Source organism: Urocitellus parryii, chromosome 5, assembly GCF_045843805.1.
Source record: "Urocitellus parryii isolate mUroPar1 chromosome 5, mUroPar1.hap1, whole genome shotgun sequence".
NCBI lineage: Eukaryota > Metazoa > Chordata > Mammalia > Rodentia > Sciuridae > Urocitellus > Urocitellus parryii.
The window spans coordinates 161,188,725-161,209,139 of NC_135535.1; the positions used below are offsets into that span (position 1 = coordinate 161,188,725).

General features: G+C 38.3%; 1 protein-coding gene across 4 annotated transcripts in view; it reads left to right on the forward strand.

Moving 5' to 3' along the window:
• The first annotated feature begins 466 nt into the window (after window positions 1–466).
• Window positions 467–20,415, forward strand: part of Vcl (vinculin) — a 111,366-nt gene continuing 91,417 nt past the window's right edge. For all 4 annotated transcript variants that reach the window (XM_026390281.2, XM_026390283.2, XM_077798443.1 and 1 more), the window contains exon 1: window positions 467–745. In XM_026390281.2, coding sequence (XP_026246066.1) covers window positions 578–745 — 168 coding nt within the window. In that variant the 5' untranslated portion in view covers window positions 467–577. The remainder of the gene's footprint in view (window positions 746–20,415) is intronic.

A 20,415-nucleotide genomic window follows, 5' to 3' on the forward strand; every position in this document is an offset into this window, starting at 1 on the left:
CTGAGAGGGAATGGAGGATATTGTGACGGTCTCTGGTTAAAAGTTGAGGAGGGGGCGGGGAGACCTAAGGCCCCGAGTTTAATCAGACTCTAGCGCCGCCCTAGGTGAGAAGACCCCGCCCCGCTGAGGTGATTCTGCAGAGGGGCGGAGCTCTGCAGATCCGAGGCGGGAGGCGTCCCCGGAGGGCGGGACCATCAGACTCCAGCCGCACGCTCCGCTCCCACCATGCCCTTATAAGGAGCGCCCCGCGTTAGGGCTCGGGAATCCGGTCGCAGTCCCCGAAGCGCAGCCCCATTCCCAGGCCCCTCCCTTGGGAATGGGGGCGGGGCGGGAGTTTGGCGGCGCGGTGGTGAGGGTGGAGTATCTTGAAGAGGGGCCAATAAGACTAATGGCCTGGGCCCGAGCTGCTCAGCCATTGGGTGCGGCGACGTGAGGGGGCGGGGCGCCCGTGAGGCTGGTTACGCCAAGGGAAGCCCGGACTCTAGTCGCTGCTCCTACTCAGTCTCTCCGCCGGCTCCCGGCCCCGCTGATCCCAGTTCTCTGTGACCCGCGGTTCGCCGCCCCGCAAGCCGCCACGATGCCGGTGTTTCATACACGCACGATTGAGAGCATTCTGGAGCCGGTGGCGCAGCAGATCTCGCACCTGGTGATTATGCACGAGGAGGGCGAGGTGGACGGCAAAGCCATCCCTGACCTCACCGCGCCCGTGGCCGCCGTGCAAGCGGCCGTCAGCAACCTCGTCCGGGTGAGCTTGCTGGGCCAGGGACGGGAGTCGGTGCGGGAGATGTCCCTGGCGTCCTGGTCCACTTCGCGGCTTCGTTTCTCGGGTGGGCTGCCTGTGGCTTTGCGCGTGGACTCTTATGCCAGATACCGTGGGTTCTAATGCTGATTTCCCCACTCTGACCTTGAGCAAGCTCCTGAGCCGCCGGGGCCTCAGTTTCCTCATCCATAAAATGGGGGCAGTCACAATAAAGCTTGTCTTGCGGGTATGGTAAGATTCAACGAGGTATTATTTGTAAAGTGCCTAGAGTGGCATATGTCAATAGTAAATGATAGTTGTGAGTCTATCTGGTGGCCACTTCCCTTGTACAGGCGGTCCTCACGTTGACTACCTTGCTCCCAGTTCCTTTTTAGGCCTCCCCAATCTGGCTTGTGGGTGGTGCTGGTGGGGCGGGTTCTCTTACTGATTCCCTGCCTTTCCTTCCAGGGATTCATATTTGAGCCACACTGCTCTCCTTTCTAACGAATTTTTCCGCCGCTCACTATGAGACTTGCTTCAGTCACCCACCCCTCAACAGGGCTCCCTGTCTGACCCTGTTTTCCATTCGTCTAAACTGACCCTTCGTCTTCCTGCGGTGGCCTCCTTCACCCCGGGGCATTGTACTTCTCACACCTCAGGCATTCTAACACCTTTATGCAGTAATTCACGACCAGGAGCCCATTTTGCCTCTTCCTCACCCCTGCAGCCTTTTATTTTGTTCCCGCCTGTGGAGAGGTCCACCTGGCTTTACCTGCTGTCAAACGGCTTCCTCCCGATGGGGCCTTTCCAGACTCTTGGGCCCTCCTCCTCGGCCCCTCCTTCTGCCAGGAAGCAAGATGGAGCTGCTGGGTGAGGCCTGTGGAATCCGGCATCCGCGGGCCCCTACCCAGGAGAAGGCTGGGGCATCCCTTCCCAGGTCCACACTTTTCTCCAGGCTAGTGGCTCAGCAGACCCCTGTAACCTACAGAGTCTAATAACAGGTGATTAATAACAGAAGTGATTCCTGGAGGAGATGAAGTTCGCTTCTGAAATGGGACAAAAGGTCCTGAGCCCAGTATCTTAACACTCCCCTGACTAATGTCACACTTTGTGCCCCACTCTGGTTGGGTGACTCAGACTGCTCCTGTCTGTGAGGAACAACTCTGGAAAAAGTTTTTACTGCTCCCTCACTGAGCTGGTAAATAGCGTGTGTCAGGGTAGTTGGAAGGTTGGAAGGTTGGGAGGTAACTGTGTCTGGGTGGGGCTTGGGTTATCTGATTAGCTACTTTACTGCACTTAAAGGCATTCTAGCAGCTGAAAGTTTTCCTCCATCTTCAGTGGCCTTGGACTGCCTCCAGCAGTTCAGAAGACTGGTAGCTAGGAAGACAGGGACATATCATAGACCAAAATTCTGATCTTTTGTCTATAAAGATTTATTAAGGCGGGGTAGGGGGAGTTGTGGCTCCCCCCTAGAGAGGTGGCCTCGCTTGTGTGAAGTCCTGAGTTCTAACCTCAGCACCACATATAAAATAAAATAAAATATATAAATAAAATGAAGGTATTGTGTCTACCTACAACTAAAAAACAAATTCAAAAAAATTTAGTAAGCATCTTTTAAAGAAGAATACTGTATTTATTCAAAATGTCTAGTTCTACATTGTTCTCTTTGTAACTAATTTTAATCTAAGGCTCCAGAGTGCATTCTTATGTAGTGTTGTCTAACATGGCTGCATTCCAGACCTCCATTTTTCAACAAATGGGAAACAATGTAAAGAGACAAGGTAATAGTGTCCTTCCATGTAGTACTTCAGGAAATGAAATCTTAAAACCACATGTTGCACTTGGAACAGAGTTAGTGTAGTCAAGGGGTTGATATCTGGTTAGGCTATTTAGAGAAAAGTTATTTATGAGCTTCCATGCCATGAATTAATAAGCATTAATGCCTGTAGTATAAAGAGCATTGTAATAAATCAGTGGTTCTCAGCTTAGAGTGTGCATGAGAATCACCACTGGGGCTTTTTAGATGTAAAGATGTTTAGTTTCCATCCCAGACTTGCTGAAGAATTCTCCAGGGGGAGGGTCAAGGGCTTTGTCTTTTTAAGAAGTTCCATAGATGATTGTGATATACAACCTTTGGTTAGGAAAGATTGTAAATAAGCACTGAGAATGCAAAGAAATAAGCTTCGTCATAAGATGAAAAAAAATTATATAAAGTTACATACTTCCCACACATACAAAAGAAGCAATTTGAGATTGGTGTATAGGCAGAGAGAAAGTAGAAAGGATTGTGCTGATAAATAATCATGAACAAACATACTTGTGAGTAAGTTGCTTCCAGATTTCAGTAAGTAGACTGTCTTGATTGCAGCTCAGGAGGCAAATTGGAGAGAAATTGGAGATGAAGTCAGTGCATGACATATGGTCAGTTTAACAGAAGGCCTTATCCAACAAAATGAACAAAGAGAGTGGGGGGGGGGGAGGATGAGAATGGTGTGTGCAGAAGACTGCATGGGTTGTGTTCTGGGTAGTCCATAGAACCTATCTATTGTTTTAAAATCACAGTGCCAATTATGGCTCTTAAATATATGAATCCTCTACATGCTTCAAGTTCCCAAGTAGATTGTGTATAGAGAATTGGCCTTAATTAATATTTTTTTTTATATGCTTCCCAGGTCCTTTTCTCAACATTGGCACACAGATGGCTCAATAAATATTGCTGAAGGAAAAGGAACTATGGGGAGGGAGATAAATTAGAAGCCTTTAAAAATTGTTTGATCATGGAAAAAATGAAGGTTTGAACCTTGGATGTTGCAAGGAAAATGAAAAAGGAATTAAGTAGAAATATATTAGAAGAAGAAATAATAGAACTTGATAATAGAACCTTGAGTTTGAAAGAACCATATGGTGTAATAAAAATAACAAAACTGATTTTTGAGTAAATATTCTGGAATTTATATAATCTGAGCAAGTGTTTCTTAGGAGTTACTTGGGAGGTTCTATCCTTATTCTGATATTCCTCTTTGGGAATTTCTTTCAGATATTTACATCTGTATGCTAAATTAGTCTTATTTTGGTCGATAAAATATACATTTTGACTGAAGTAAGCCTTCCTGAGCCCACTACTTTATTCATCATTCTTGGTCTAAATGAAATTTAGATACTTCCAAAATTAAAATTTACTAGATGAAGATGAAATTTTTGATTGTTGAAATAGGTATTTATTTATTTGGTGCTGAGAATCAAACCTAGGGCTTCAGGCATGGCTAGACAAATGTTCTACCACTAAGCTATATGCCCTACCTCTAAAGGAGATATTTATTGAGACCCTTTTGAATGTCAAAGCAGTAAGTATGGTACTGGGCAGAATAAGTGTGATACTAGATTGAAAAGTTCCAAGTGGCACTGAGGAATTAAAGTACTTTGGAAGTTCAGAGAAAGATGAGATGACTTTTTTTTTTTTTTCCCTTTTGGTGGCGTGGGGCAGGGAGGCTTTGTAGAGAATATAACATTTGAGCTGGGCGTATAAGGCACATGGGACTTGAACATTTAAAAAAGAAGGCCTCACAAGTGGAAGAAACTTTATCCAGGCAAAGGTGCAGGATTTTCAAGAATCTGAGGAGCAGGTTTTGAATTGGAACATCATTAAGATAACTGCTTTTTTTTTAACATTTATTTTTTAGTTGTAGTTGGACACAATACTTTTATTTTATTTTTTTATGTCGTGCTGAGGATCGAACCCAGGGCCTCATGCATGCTAGGTGAGCGCTAGCATATGTGAGGCCCTGGGTTGGATCCTCAGCACCACATAAAAATAAACAAACTAAATAAAGGCATTGTGTCCAACCACAACTAAAAAAATAAATATTTAAAAAAATCATCTACCATCTCATCTATGTATATCTATATATTACAATTAAGTCATCACTTTTACTTCATACTTGTGCAGGGTAAAATGGGAATATTTATTTTCATGTCTTTTTTCCTACTCAGAATCCTGAATGAGACCATTTTTGGACTAGTTTTATTGAAATAAAATTCACATACCATATAATTAGCCTAATTAAAGTATACAATACAATTCAATAGTTTTTGGTATATTTAGTGTTGTACAACCATCACTGCAATCTAATTTTCTTTTCTTTTTTTATATATTTAAAATTCCAATTTGTTATTACAGTAGAATGCATTTTTGACACATCATATATAAATAGAGTATAATTTCTTATTTGTCTGGTTATACATGATATAGAGTTACCCAGGTTATGTAATCATATATGCACATAGGGTAATAATTCATTCCACTATTATTCCTACCCTCATGCCCCCTCCTCTCCCTTCACTCCCCTCTGTCTAGTCCAAAATACCTCTGTTCTTCCCTGTCCCCCTTATTGTGAATTTGCAATCTAATTTTAGAACATTTTTGGCCACTCAAAAAGAAACCCCACATTCCTTAGCCATTACTCAATATCTCCCCAACACCTTCACCTCCCTTGTCCCTAGTAACCACCAATCTTCCTTCTCTGTGGATCTGCCTGTTTTGGACATTTCATATAGGTATATAACATGTTGCCTTTGTGTTTGATTTCTTTCATGTAACCTAATGTTTTCAAGGTTCAACAAGGTTTAATGTGGTATGGCATGTATGAAAATTTCATTCCTTTTTATTGTTGCATAATTGTTCATTGTATTGAATAAGACCCTTCTAAACACAACAAGTTCAATGCAATACTAAAGCAAGAGTGAGGTAGGAAAGGGAAGTGTAAAAAGAAAAAGCAGAGTAGAGAAGTTCTAAGAAGGGTGGGATTCAGTAAGCAGTGTGAGAAAGTAAGTCTTAGACTGCCCATCTTATACCATGCTTTATAATTTTTTTTTCTTTCTCATTAAAGTGACCTATAGAAAACTGTCAGTCTTTCATGTGCAGATTATAGTCAAGTCAGTTTTATTAATGGGGCTTCAGATAATTTGCTTTCCTCATTGCATCCTTGGGCTCATGAAATATTTATTTTGGGAGTTTTTGTGGCCTTGACTTTTATGGGTTTTACCCATATATCATATGCTATTGGGACTAGTTTTGGTACAAATAGTAACATTGTCTTTGCTTTAAACTGATAGATGGGAAAGGCTGTGTGATTTCCCCCCAACCACCAATCTTGGAAGCCTAGGCTTTGTACATGCTAGGCAAGTGCTGGATCATTAAGCTATATACCCATCGCTTTTTATTTTTTGAGACAGTTCTTGCTCAGTTGCCCAGGCTGGCTTCAGCCTCCCAATTAGCTGGAATTATGGACAGGGGCCACATATTCTGCTCTTAAAAAGAGATCAGCAATTAATTATGTCACTTTTAATTATCAATTTTAACATTAACATCTGAAATTATTTTACTTTTTTTTTGGTTGGGGTCAAACTTATTTCAGTTAAAATAAGTAATAATCTTTGAGTGATAGGCCTGTGGGTAATTTTTTTCTTATTAATATTTTTCTGTATTTCCTAACTTTTAAAATGTACATATACTTACTATATTAAGCAAAAATTAATAAAGCATTTGTTTAATGCTTTAGAATTCATGAAATATCTTCTTATTGACAATCTCATTGCAATCTTGTGGGTAGATATTGTGTGCTCACCATTTTATAGATGAGGGAACTGTAGTTCAGAGAAATGAAGTAGTCTGCCCATAGCTGCCTAGACTCAAGCTCTGACTCTTATTCCAGGTCCTCTGCTTTTTTTACTCCACCATTCAGTATCCACTTGGAGCAAAATTCTTTTGGTTGAGGTTTTCCACCTAAAATCAGAAGCAACAAGAATGCTGTTAGTCATAAAGTTTCCATTTGTCCTGGGCCTGACAACTGTCTTGCCTGCTTGAAGGGTCTACATGAGAATGATGTGAAGGTAGACTTCTGTTTCATCATAGCCCCACTCAATTTCAAAGTTTTTTTTTTTTCTTTTCTTCTTTTTTTTAGAAATAAGAATCCATATGCTGGGTGCAATGTGCATGCTTATCCCAGCCACTTGGGAGGCTGAGGCAGGAGGCATTTCAGGTTCCAGCCCAGCCTGGGTGATTTAGGGGGACCCTGTCTCAAAAATAAAATAAAATAGAAGAACTGGAGATGTGATTAATGGAATAGAGTGCTTACCTAATTTGTCCAAGGGCCTGAGTATCATACCTTTCAAAAAAAAAAAATCGAGAAAGGAATACATAGACATTATATTCCAAAACAGTTTAATATTTACTCTTGTAAGAGAACAAAAGATTTTTGGAAATTGTGTATGTTCCTTTCTTTCTCTTTTGCTGTACCAGGGATTGAACCCAGGGCCTTGTGCATGATAGGTGAGTACTCCACCACTGAGCTATATCACCATCCTGAAAATTGTGTCATTTTCTACAACTATGTATATAATTTTAATAGAGCTCCAATTTGTTTGTTTATATCCATACAATGGAAATTTAGTCTTTTCTAAAGTTGTTTTTTAAATATTCATATAACTTTAAAAATTTATTTATTTATTTATTGGTACTGGGGCTTGAACCCAGGGGTATTTAACCACTAAACCACATCCCCATCCCCTTTTTAATATTTTATTTAGAGACAGGGTCTTACTGAGTTTCTTTGGGCCTCACTAGGTTGCTAAGGCTGGTTTTGAACTCATGTTCTTCCTGCCTCAGCTTCCCGAGCTGCTGGGAGTACAGGTGTGCACCACTATCCCTGATTTCATTGGTATAATTTTAAATGGGCAAAATAGGAATCAACAACAGTAACTTAGATTTGATGCCCCAGTTATAGTCATAGAGTAAGGAGAGCATTAAGGAAAATATTTGGAGCCAGGACTCATTTGGGTTTTAATATTTATTATATATTTGTTTAAAAACAAAGTATTTTGATCATTTAGCATACTTATTTAATTACTAATCACTTATATCATTATAAAATGTTTACTTCTTTTTATATCTGAACTGAGGGTTATCATTTTAGAAGTCTTCTGGCAACCTTCTAGTCTTTCAGTCCTGCCCAGGAAAGGGGTAGATGAGAATATTCTCATTATCCACAGCCTGTATTCCAGTAGAGCATGTGTGTGCTCCAGTGTGACACTCATTATGCTGTTCATTGTTTGTCTTCTCCTGTAGATTGTTGGTTCCTTGGTGATAGAGACCAGATCTGTTCTGGTCATAGATGTGCAATATAAATTTTAAACTTAAATGAATATATGAATAGCATTTGTTTTTATGTATACAATACTAGGAATTATTGTGCAACCAATATTTCCCATCCCCAAATTTCAAAGCCAAATTTGGAGAGTCCCATCAAATTTATAAGGTTTTGACTGAAAAAGTAGAATATATACTGAGAGAGAGGAATGAATAGCTAACTGCCCATTGTTTGAGATAACAAAAGTGTTCAGGTTATTTTGGGTTGTGGTTTCTCTGTTTCAGAGTCATTTCAACTATGCGGGCCACTTACTAAATTCATAACATGCAGCTAGCTATATTGCCTCCTCTTTGGAAGTGGCATTTGGATTTTGCATTCTGTCTCTGGGAGTGCCTTTTTAAAATTTAATGATTTAGACCAGGTGTTGATATATTATTTGGAACCTGCTGGTTATGCAGCCTCATACTATGAGTCATAAATTCCTCATTATTTCCTTGAACCATATGGCAAGAGACAAAGATCATAAAGTTGTTCTGCTGGATTTTTGCTTTTTGGCTGATTTGGACCCAGCCTTTTTATTAAACCTTATGCCATGGTCATGAAAGTGGCATATATTTTTTACATAATAAACCAGTGTTAGGGAAATCTTAAAAGAAGCAGCAATCCTTTAATGAACAACTATCAGAGATTAGCTGGTTTCTTTTTGTGCACATATGTACTAAAGATTGAACCCACTGAGCTACATCCCTAGTCCTTGTTTTACTTTTTATTTTTGAGATAGGGTCTCACTGAGTTTCCAAGGCTGGCCTCAAACTTGCAATTCCTTCTGCTTCAGCCTCCCATGTAACTGGGATTACAGGTGTATACCTTCTCTCTCAGCTGGTTTCTATCTAGAGATTTTCTAGAATAATGGTCTGTGCTCAGATTCAGTCAGGTCATCTAGCTTTCAGGCAGGTCTGACCTTAAACCATCCTGTATGAATGGGACTAAAAAGACCACAAACTTCTGCCTTAGCATTTTTTTTTAAGCTTCAGCAACTTTTAGTACTATAGAGCATAAATTCTTCAGAGTGAGCTTTTAGGAGGAAAGTCTAAGCCTGGGATACCAAGGAAGATGTTGATACATTAGAGGAAGGACTTCCTGTTGGAGGCTTTAACTTGTGTTTCTATTCCTTGTACAATGGACTTAGAGAATTTCTGCAATGTGTTTGAATCTCTTGGACCACATTAATTCAGATAAGATGAATTTTGAGTTATCTACTGGCTGATTCTTTATTTTTTCAAACATTTTTAATACTAAGGTTTCCATTTGGGAATCCATATGGAAAGAAAGATGTCTCTTGCCTTTTCCTTCTCAAGAAGTTACAAAAAGGGGCTGGGACTATAGCTTAGTGGTAGATTGCCTATCGTGTGTGAGGCACTGGGTTTGATCCTTAGCACCACATTAAGATAAATAAAGAAATAAAATAAAGGCATGCTGTTCAGCTGTGTAGCCCATTTATTGAGTGGGTTTTTTGTTTTTCTGGTGTTAAGTTTTTTGAGTTCTTTATATATCCTGGAGATTAGTGCTCTATCTGATGTGCGTGTGGCAAAAATTTGCTCCCCAAATGTAGGCTCTCTATTCACCTCATTGGTTGTTTCTTTTGCTGAGAAGCAGCTTTTTAGTTTGAGTCCATTCCACTTATTAATTCTTGATTTTATTTCTTGTGCTTAAGGAATTTTGTTAAGGAAGTTGGGGCCTAATTTGATGTGATAAAGATTTGGGCCTACTTTTTCTTCTGTTAGGTGCAGAGTCTCTGGACTAATTCCTAGGTCCTTGATCCACTTTGAGTTAAGTTTTGTGCATGGTGAGAGATAGGGGCTTATTTTCATTTTGCTACATATGGATTTTCTGTTCTCCATTTGTTGAAGAGGTTATCTTTTCTCCAGTGTATGTTTTTGGTGCCTTTGTCTAGAATGGGATAACTGTATTTATGTGGGTTTGTCTCTGTGTCTTCTATTCTGTACCATTGGTCTACATGTCTATTTTGGTGCCAATATCCAGGATATATAAAGAACTCAAAAAACTTAACACGAAAAAGACAAATAACCCGGTCAATAAATGGGCTAAGGAGCTGAAGAGACAGACTTCAAATATTTGATCAAATATTTGATCAAATATTTGATCAACAAATATATGAAAAATCTCCAACATCTCTAGTAATTAGAGAAATGCAAATCAAAACTACTCTTAAGATCTCACCTCATACCAGTCAGAATGTCAGCTATCAGCAATACAAACGATAGGTGTTAGCAAGGATGTGGGGGGGAAAGGCACACTGATACATTGCTGGTGAGACTGCAAATTGGTGCAACCACTCTGGAAAGCAGTATGGAGATTTCTTAGAAAACCTGGAATGGAACCACCATTTGACCCAGCTATCCCACTCCTCAGTCTATACCTAAAGGACTTAACATCAGCTTGCTACATTAGCACAGCCACATCAATGTTTATAGCAGCTCAATTCACGATAGCTAAACTGTGGAAGCAACCTAGATGCCCTTCAATAGATGAATGGATAAAGAAACTGTGGCATATATACACAATGGAATATTGGTCAGCATTAAAAGATAATAAAATTATTGCATTTGCAGGTAAATGGATGGAGTTGGAGAATATCATGCTAAGCGAATTAAGCCAATTCCAAAAAACCAAAGGCCGAATGTTCTCTCTGATAAGTGGATGCTAATCCATAACATGGGAGTGGCATGGGACGACAAATGGAGGAACTTTGATTGGGCAAAGGGGAGGGAGGGTTGGGGAGGGTGCATGGGGGCAGGAAAGATGGTGGAATGAGATGGACATCATTACCCTAGGTACATGTATGACTGCACACATGGTGCAACACTATATCATGTACAACCAGAGAAATGAAAAGTTGTGCTGAAGTTGTGTACAATGAATCAAAATGCATTCTGCTGTCACATAATACCTAATTAAAATGAATAAATTAATAAAAAATGTAAAAAGGCATGCTGTCCATCTACAACTACAAAAAATAAAAATAAAAAGAAGTTACAAAAAGATTTGTTAATGCCTGTAATCCCAGTGGCTTGAGAGGCAGAGGCAGGAGGATCACAAGTTCAAAGCCAGCCTCAGCAACTTAACAAGACCCTGTCTTAAAATAAAAGATAAAAAGGGTTGGGAATGTGGCTCAGTGGTTAAGCAAGGTTTAGATTAATATATATGGGAATTTTGTTCATTTGTAGTATACTATTAGTAACAAGTTTTTTATTATGCTTAGTCTTTAGATAGTCTTTGAAAAATAACATTTTTTCTTGTTAAAATTAATTTTTCAGGGGCTGGGGTTGTGGTTCAGCGGTAGAGCGCTCGCCTCGCACGTGCAAGGTCCTGGGTTTGATCTTCAGCACCAAATACAAATAATAAATAAATAATAAAGTTAAATTTTTTTAAAAAAATTAGTTTTTCATTGTTGAAATAGAATTTTGTTAAGTAACCATTGGTTAAATTTGTTAAATTTGTTGCATTTTTGTTGGCACTATGTATAGAGGTATAGTATGATAGAGTATTGAGTAAAAGGTGACTTTTATAATTAAACAGGAAATTGGGGGTTTGTTGTTTTTTTTTCCTTGGTAAAAACTTTGTAGATTTTGTATACTCATATGCTGGATCATCAGTTCTTGGATGATTGATTTACGTGCAATGTTTCTTTTCTCTTCCTCCCCAGACTCCTAGAGTGTCTCCCTTTAGATTGTTGGTTTCTTTTTTGGGGGAAGGGGGGCGTGTACCTGGGATTGAACTCAAAGGTACTCAACCACTGAGCCACATCCCTAGCCCTATTTTGTATTTTATTTAGAGATAGAGTCTCACAGAGTTACTGCCTCACTTTTGCTGAGATTAGCTTTGAACTTGCGATCCTCCTGCCTCAGCCTCCCAAGCCACTGGGATTACAGGCGAACACCACTGTGCCTTCCAATTCTATCTTTTCTATTAGTAGTCAGCTCATTGGATTGGTGTGAGTGTGGGTGGAGTGTAGATGTATGCTAGATGAGAGAATTGGTGAATCTTAGAACTAAAAATGTTTCACAGATAATGTTAAGTTGCAGAAAATGGAGTCTTTGGCCCTTAGAAAATTTCCCACTGATAAAATTTCCACTTGAATTACTTTTCAGGGGAAAGTGGCTGAATTTCATTGCAATTCTTACCACAGTGGGCCAAAATCCAAGTTAAAGTCGTTCTTTCTTTTGAAAAAATCTTTAGTATTCCCATGAGTAAGCTTTCTGTGAAGAAAGAGAAATGGCATATTTGTTCTTAAAGTTGAAAGTTGAGGGACCTCTATTATCTAATTTCCCAATGTTTCCAGTTTTCTCTCCATCTTCACCACATCTCTGGGGAACTGGCTGGTTTTTTATAATCTATCAGGTAAACAACATGTTTTTATTCATGCAGTTAAAAATAGATGAAGATACATGAAACTTTACATAGAAAAATATATCAGCAACACTTAAATTTCTTGTCCTACTATTCTTCATCCCAAATAGTAAAATTATTTATTGGACTCTAGCTATGTATATTGTTCAGTGTCATGAATGATCCTAGACTTTATAAGATATGATTTATAGCTTCAATTTGCTTAAAATACAGATGAGATTAAAATTTTATAAAGGGCCGAGAGTCGTTGCACATGCCTGTAATCCCAGTGGCTTGGGAGGCTGAGGTAGGAAGATCGCAGGTTCAAGGTCAGCCTCAGTAAGGCTGTAGGCGACCTAGTGAGATCCTGTCTCAAAATAAAAAATAAAAAGGGTGGGGATAGTAGAGGATAGGAAAGGTAGCAGAATACAACAGTCACTAGTATGGCAATATGTAAAAACGTGGATGTGTAACTGATGTGATTCTGCAATCTGTATACGGGGTAAAAATGGGAGTTCATAACCCACTTGAATCAAATGTATGAAATATGATATGTCAAGAGCTTTGTAATGTTTTGAACAACCAATAAAAAAAAAAAAAGAAAAAAAAAGGGCTGGGGATGTGGCTCAGTGGTTAAGCTCCCTTGGGTTCAATCCCTGGTGTGTGTGTGTGTGTGTGTATATATATATATATAAATTTATAAAGGATTTTCCTACTTATTCTCCACTAATGAAATTGTTGGATTTAAGTTATTCCTCTCAAAGGGTTATGTGTTAGTACTATGAATACAGTGGTTTTTATTCTTTGGAATCATGGAGAAAATGTGAAGTAACAAATACACAGTGGGCCAGCAGCAAATGGAAAGGAGTGAACAGTTGGTGGGCCCCATAGTTAGGAAAAGATCTTTTAAGTACTGGGCTCAACTACTCTCTGCCTATGATACCCCCGGCTCATTGAATTTTTATTTCTTCTAAAGCACAGTGCTTCTTGTGGACTTTTTATGTGGGCTGTTCCTTCTGCCTATACGTCTTTGGATAATTTCTACCAATCCTCCAATTCCGTATTGAATGTCTATTTTTTAGGGGTGCATTCTTGGACTACCTCTATTCTAGATCAGGCCCTTCTATATTATATACTTTCTATTATTTTTCTTTATTATACTTATTACAATTATAATTAATTATGTGATTTTTACTTGTTTAACATCTTTCTCCCTACCAGAGCTCTGCTGTTTGCCTCTGAATTTTTAGCACCCATCATGGTGCCTGGCTCATAGTAGGGTCTTGAGTAATATTTGTTAAGTGAAAAATGGGAGGATAAGCCATACTGTAATCTCACCTATTGTGAGGCTAAGGAGGATTCCAAGTTTGAGGCTAATCTGGGCAATTTAGCAAGACCCTATGTCAAAATAAAAAATAAATCAGATGTGGTAGCACATCATACCTGTAATCCCAGCAATTTGGGAGGCTAAGTCAGGAGGACTGCAAGTTTGAGGACAGTCTCAGCAACTTAGTGAGGCTGTCTTAGAATAAAAAAATAAAATGGACTGGGGATTTAGCTCAGTGGTAAAGCACCTCTGAGTTCAATAAATCCAAATAAATAAATAAATAAATAAGTAAAATGGGGATGTAGCCCAGTGGTATCCAAATAAATAAATAAATAAGTAAAATGGGGATGTAGCCCAGCGGTATCCAAATAAATAAATAAGTAAGTAAGTAAGTAAGTAAATAAGTAAAATGGGGATGTAGCCCAGTGGTAAAACACTTGCCCAGCTTGAGGCCCTGGGTTTGATTCCCAACACACACACACAAACCCCCAAAACAAAGAAACATTTTCTGGAGAAATACAGTATATATCATTGCTATCAGTGAATTTTGAAAAAATTTAACTGCCAATTAGGAAAGTAGGTGTAAATCATTGCATGCAATAAGACCATCCAACTCATGTTGAATAAATTCTAGGCACAGCCCTCAGGTGCATATGAAGATGATCCTGCTCAGTCCAACACAAGATTATGGGGGATATGTAAGAAGATTAAAAACAAAAAGTGGATTTGAAATTCACTGTTAGTTTTGATCCTTTGCAAATGAACAGAATAACCCACTTTAGCAAAACGCATCTAGTATGAGTTAGCACATATCAAAAGTCATACTTTTTAGACAGATCAGGTAAATCAGTATAGAAGCATAACAAGAATTTGGGGATGTATTAGAGTTTAACAATTAAGAGTTTAACTCCTTACATTCAAAGCTCACCATTGACACCTTTGAGAAAGATGCCATTGGAAAAATTATTTAATCCCTAATTCTTATGGTCCTCCTCTGTAAAATAGTAAAACTGAACTAAAGATAGTACATGACTCATAATGTTATTGTATTGAATGAGTTCATTAAAATGTTTAGAACTATTTCTGTCACATAGTTAAGAGCGCAGTGTTAGATATTATCACTAATATTCTTTCCCATGATTTTAAAGTCATGTTTTAAATGTTAATCTAATGAAAAGGCAGAGTTTTTTTTTCTTTTTTCTTTTTTTTAATGTCTAAGCATAGATTCTAACTTCTACTCAACAAGGCAAAGTGCCAATGAAAGCTTTCAGTAGAATTCCATATGTTGTGGAATACACAGTTCTACCAACTGTGGGGAAAATATCACTCACAGTTTTAGATTCCTGAACCTTTGATTGCCAGTTTCCCATGATTAAGGACAATTATCTGATTTTTTTTTTTCTCTGCTGAGGATGGAACCCCGAGTCTCAGGCATACCAGGCAAATACTCAGCCACTGAGCTATAATTCCCAGCCCAACCATCTAATTTTCTTTTGTATATGGGTTCTTGATACATTACCAAGGCTGGCCTTGAACTCCTGGACTCAAACATTTCTTCTGCCTCAGCTTCCCAGATATCTGGGACTATAGGCATGCACTGGTTTAATTTTTTGTGTGTATGTGTGGTACTGGGGATTGAGTCCAGTGGCATTCCACCACTGAGCTACATCACCTGCCCTTTTTATTTTTTATTTTGAGACAGGATCTTACTAAATTGATGAGGTTGGATTTGAACTTACAATTCTCCTGCCTCAGCTTCCCAAATCCCTGGGATTACAGGTGTGCACCACCATGCCCAGCAATTTTACCATTGTAAAGCATATAGTTCTGTGGCATCAAGAACTTCGAATTGTTCTACAATCATTACTACCACATATTTCCAGAAATCTTTTCATTTTTTCCCAACTAAAACTATGCATTTCTCCTTCTCTCCATGCCCTGACAACCACCATTACTTTTTGTCTCTATGAATTTGACTATTCTACATCACTTTGGAATTATACAGTATTTGCCCTTGACTGCTGGGCTTATTTCACTTAGTCTAATGTCTCAAGTTTCGTCCATTTTGTAGCATATATCAAAGTGTCCTTTGTTTTGGAGGTTGAATTATATATGTGTGTGCCACATGTTACTTATCCAGCATCTGTTTTTGGGTTTCTTCTACCTTTTGGCTATTGTGAATAATGCTGCAGTTTCATTGTACTTTTAATGCCTGAGGCCTGGACTCTGTCCCTGAAGAACATAAGCTTCTGATGTGGTTGGGCCAGGATGATGTACCCAGCCTCTGATGCTAGGAAGAAACATATAATCAAATCAGGCTTAAGGCCCCTTTTCAGGATATGGTGGGAAGACAAGAAGGGACATTCATTCTTAGAGGGGCAGCGTTTGAAGCATGAGAAAGTTTTCTAGCCAAAGAAAATGGAAAGACTTTATACAGAGTGAATAGAAATATAAAAGGGTTAAAATGTGCAGTTAGGGAATGGGAGCTTTAGTAACAAGGTAGGTTGTGTGCTTGCTTATGAAGGTACTTACTTGCCATATAAATCAGTTTTTTGTTGTTGTTGCGGGGGGTGGGGTGGGGTGGGGAGGCACTTAAGCCACATCCCCATCCCTTTTTGTGTTTTATTTTGAGACAGGGTCTCATTGAGTTGCTTAGGGCCTCACGAAGTTGCCTAGGCTGTCTTTGAACTTGTAATCTTCCTGCCGCAGCCTCCTGAGGCACTGGGATTCCAGGTGTATGCTACTGTGCCAGGCTATAAATCAGTTTTGAAAAAGAAAACACTAATTTTAATGTTTGAATATGTAAAAAAAAATCATAGTTCAAAATGTAAAAGGTAAGAGGTATACAGGGAAAAGTGTCCTTTTCTCTTTTGGAATTCCAGCTAACTGGTTTTCCTTTTCATTGGAAAACAGTGACATAAGAAACTCAATGTCTTGGGGCTAGTGTTATGTGGCTCAGTGGTAAAGTGCTTGCCTAACAAATGTGAGGCACTGGGTTCAATCCTCAGCACCACATAGAAAACATAAATAAATAAATAAATAAATAAAATAAAGGTATTGTGTCTATTTACAATTTAAAAAAAGAAAGAAGGAAAAAGAAACCCAATGTCTTAGGTATGCTTCTAGAGATAGTTTATACATATCTAGGTAATATGTATTCATTCCCTTTTTAAACAAATGGTAACTTCTTATCCTGTCCTATTTCTGATCCCCACCCCCATATGTTTTGGTGAATATTTCTTATCAGTACATACAGAGCTTTCTCTTCTTTTAATAGTTAAATAATACAATAGTTCTCCTCCGCCCCCATCCATGAGAGACATGGAGATATGTTCTAAGACCCATAGTGGATGCCTGAAACCACAGAAAGTAATGAACTGTGCATGTACTATGTTTTCCTATAAAACACATACACATCTGTCATAAAGTTTGATTTATAAATTAGGTACAGAAAGAGATTAACAATAATAAAATAGAATAATAACAATGTACTATAATAAAAGTTATATAATTATGATCTTTCTCTTAAAATATCTTATTGTACTATATTCACTTTCTTGGGATAAGTGGTTCATGAATTAGAGTGAGTTAACCACAGGTAACAGAAACCTCAGAAAGTGAAACTGTGGATAGGGAGGAGTACTTGACATCCCTTGATGATTAAAACATATTTTATTGAACTAGAATTAATAGAGTAATTGTAGGCTATTTGTGATCTTTTGTTGTTTCAGACAGTATGGTAAAGACTAATGCAGATGTCATTTTATGCATGTATGCAAATGCTTTTATTTATAGGATCTTTCCTAGAAGTGGAGCATACTGAGCGCTGGATATTCTGCAATAGATTTTTAAACTGAGGTATAAGGTTTTGAGAAGGTAAGCCTGGTAGTGGTGAAGAAGATTGATTGGAGCATTGGTAAGACAGTGGAATTGGAACAGCCATCCATCTAAGCAAGAGATAGGATAGTAAAGGTTGCCTTCAAGCAGTGAAAGGAGTACAAAAAGGGACAAAGACAGCCTCTTCCTAACTTAACTTACATATAAATATATAGTATTCTCAATTTCAAAAACGAATCAGCTGGGCACAGTGGTGCATAACTGTAATCCTCAGGAGGCTGAGGCAGAAGGATCTTGAGTTCAAAGCCAGCCTCAGCAAAAGTGAGACAAGTAAGCAACTCAATGAGACCCTGTCTTGAAATAAAATGCAAAATAGGGGTTGTGGCTCAGCTGTAGAGCGCTTGCCTAGCACATTTGAGGCCCTGAGTTCGATCCTCAGCACCACATAAAAATAAACAAATAAAGCTATTGTGTCCAACTAAAAAATAAATATTAAAAAAGTACAAAATAGGGCTGGGTATGTGGCTTAGTGATTGAGTGCTCCTGAGTTCAATCCCTGGTTACCCCCACCCCTCCAAAGTTGTAGATGAATATAATCTTTATTTATTTATTTATTTTTAATGTGGTGCTGAAGATCGAACCAGGGCCTCATGGGTGAGGCAGGCATTCTACCACTGAGCTATAACTCCAGCCCCTCAAATGATTTTTAAAATTAGTAATTTATTTATCCTAAGGACAATACTGTGTAGTTATTATCCCTATTTTATGGATGAGGAAACAAAGACTCATAGCATTTGAGTAATTCTTCCACAGTCCAGAGCTATTAAGTGGCAGTGCCTAAGTTTAAGAATTTTAATTGTATAAATGAGCTTACTTAGAAATGCAGGGCAGAAAATCAGGAATCCTTATCAAATATAAAAGATCTCAACAATGATTTTTTGAAATTGTATATGAAATAAGTCATGCTCATACCTTTTTGATCACATGTGAAAGACAGAAAAACTGAGTACAGTTGTAACGTAGATCCATTTATAGAGATACTGGAAAAAAACCAGAAAAGATCAAGTTGAAGCAAGAGCTCAAAGGAAGGTCAATAAGGGAATGGCTACTTGACCTTGAACTGAAGTATGCTGCGATTTTTGATCAATCACTCTAGTATGTATTTCAAGCAAGCATGGACAGATATTTTTGCTGGTAAGATTTTTTTTGTTGTTTCACAGTGCTATAGATGGAGCCCAGGGCCTTACATGTGCTAGTATGATGTTAAGGAAGCAGAGGGTGGTGGCACATGCCTGTAATCCCAACGGCTCTGGAGGCTGAGGCAGGAGGACTTCGATTCAAAGCCAGCCTCAGCAATTTATCGAGACCCTGGCTCTAAGTAAAATATAAAAAAAGGACTAGGGATGTGGCCCTGGGTTCAACCCCCAGTACCAAAAAAAAAAAAAAAAAAAAGATGTTAAGCAAAAACAGTAGGGTGATATGTTTAGAATAGTCTGATTTTATATTATAAGAAAGGTAAGTCTATAATTTTCCCTATCTTTTTGTTATTACTGTTTGTACTTTTCCCACTGTGTAGAATTACCTTTCCTCTCTTATTAGAGTGGGCCCAGTGCAGTTGCCATTTCCTGTGAAGCTCTTAGGCTTCTTAGTTGAAATTACCTTTTCCCTTTGGTATATTCATTTAAGACTAGACTATGGTTCTTATCAAACCATTTATTTATTTATTTAGAAAAAAATTTTTAGGTTGTAGATGGATATAATAATACCTTTATTCTATCTATCTATCTATCTATTTATCTATTTACTTATTTTTATGTGGTGCTGAGGATTAAAGCCAGTGCCTCACACATGCTAGGCAAGCACTCTACCACTGAGCTACAACCGCAGCCCCTCAAACCATTTATGAATTATAACTACCTGTGTTCATGTCTGTTTCCACTCCTCTTTTTTTGATCCTCATCCAGCTTCCAAATTTGAGTTTTAGAAGGCATCTAGTATTCCCTTGCAGGGGGATTACTTGCACAATACTTACTTTAATGTTGAACTGGTTGCATTTGTAGTACTGCAGTTTTTTTTAATTTCCTGTCAGAATAAAAAAAGAGATAAAATTTCTGAGTCATAGTCAGTAGAGTGATTTTTTAAATTTTAGGGCAATGATACAGCTTTGTATACCAGATAAATATTCTTTCCTAATTTGGGACATCTCTAGAGTAAAGGGACCTATAAATAAGTAAGCATCATCTCTAAAACTGCCATATCTATCTCATCTCTAAAACCAAAACTTGAATGTTACATTTTCCCTGATATATACTAGAAGACTCTTTGAACTGGAAGCTCCAACTCAGACTATTCTAAAGCTTCTATGAAAGGCAGATTCCTCAATTCATCTACTGCAGTCAGGCTATTCTGATGACACTGGGAAATGAAAATGCAAAATTTCCTCTTCACCCCTTTTTGTCTTGAAATTGATCTCTTCTATGTATGATTAAGAGGTAAATAAACCTGTTCCTCTTTTTTTCAAAGTCATGTTCTATTGATTTTTCCTTCCATAAATAACTTTTTTCTTCTTTTCCTTCCTCAAAGCTACCAGACTCTATTAGGCTGATTATCTTCTAATCCCTCCCTCTCATCCGTTACTGCCAAGTAAATCTTCCTTTAGTACAGCTCTGTTCTTAACACCTTCTTGCTCAGAAACCTTCTAAGCCTCCTCTACTTTGTCTTCTAGATTAATATTATTATAGCTCTCAAGGGCTATCATACTCCTAACTCCTTCTGATCTTATTTCTCTGTGGAGAGCAGGATTCAGCAAAATTTTGGCTTCTGTGGCAAACTTTTCTTGCCCAGGGGCTAAGAATAGTGTTTATATTTTTTAATGTTTGGGAATAAAATCAAAGGAATTATTTCATGACACATGAAATTATGCAAAATTAAAATTTCATTGTCCGTAAATAAAGTTT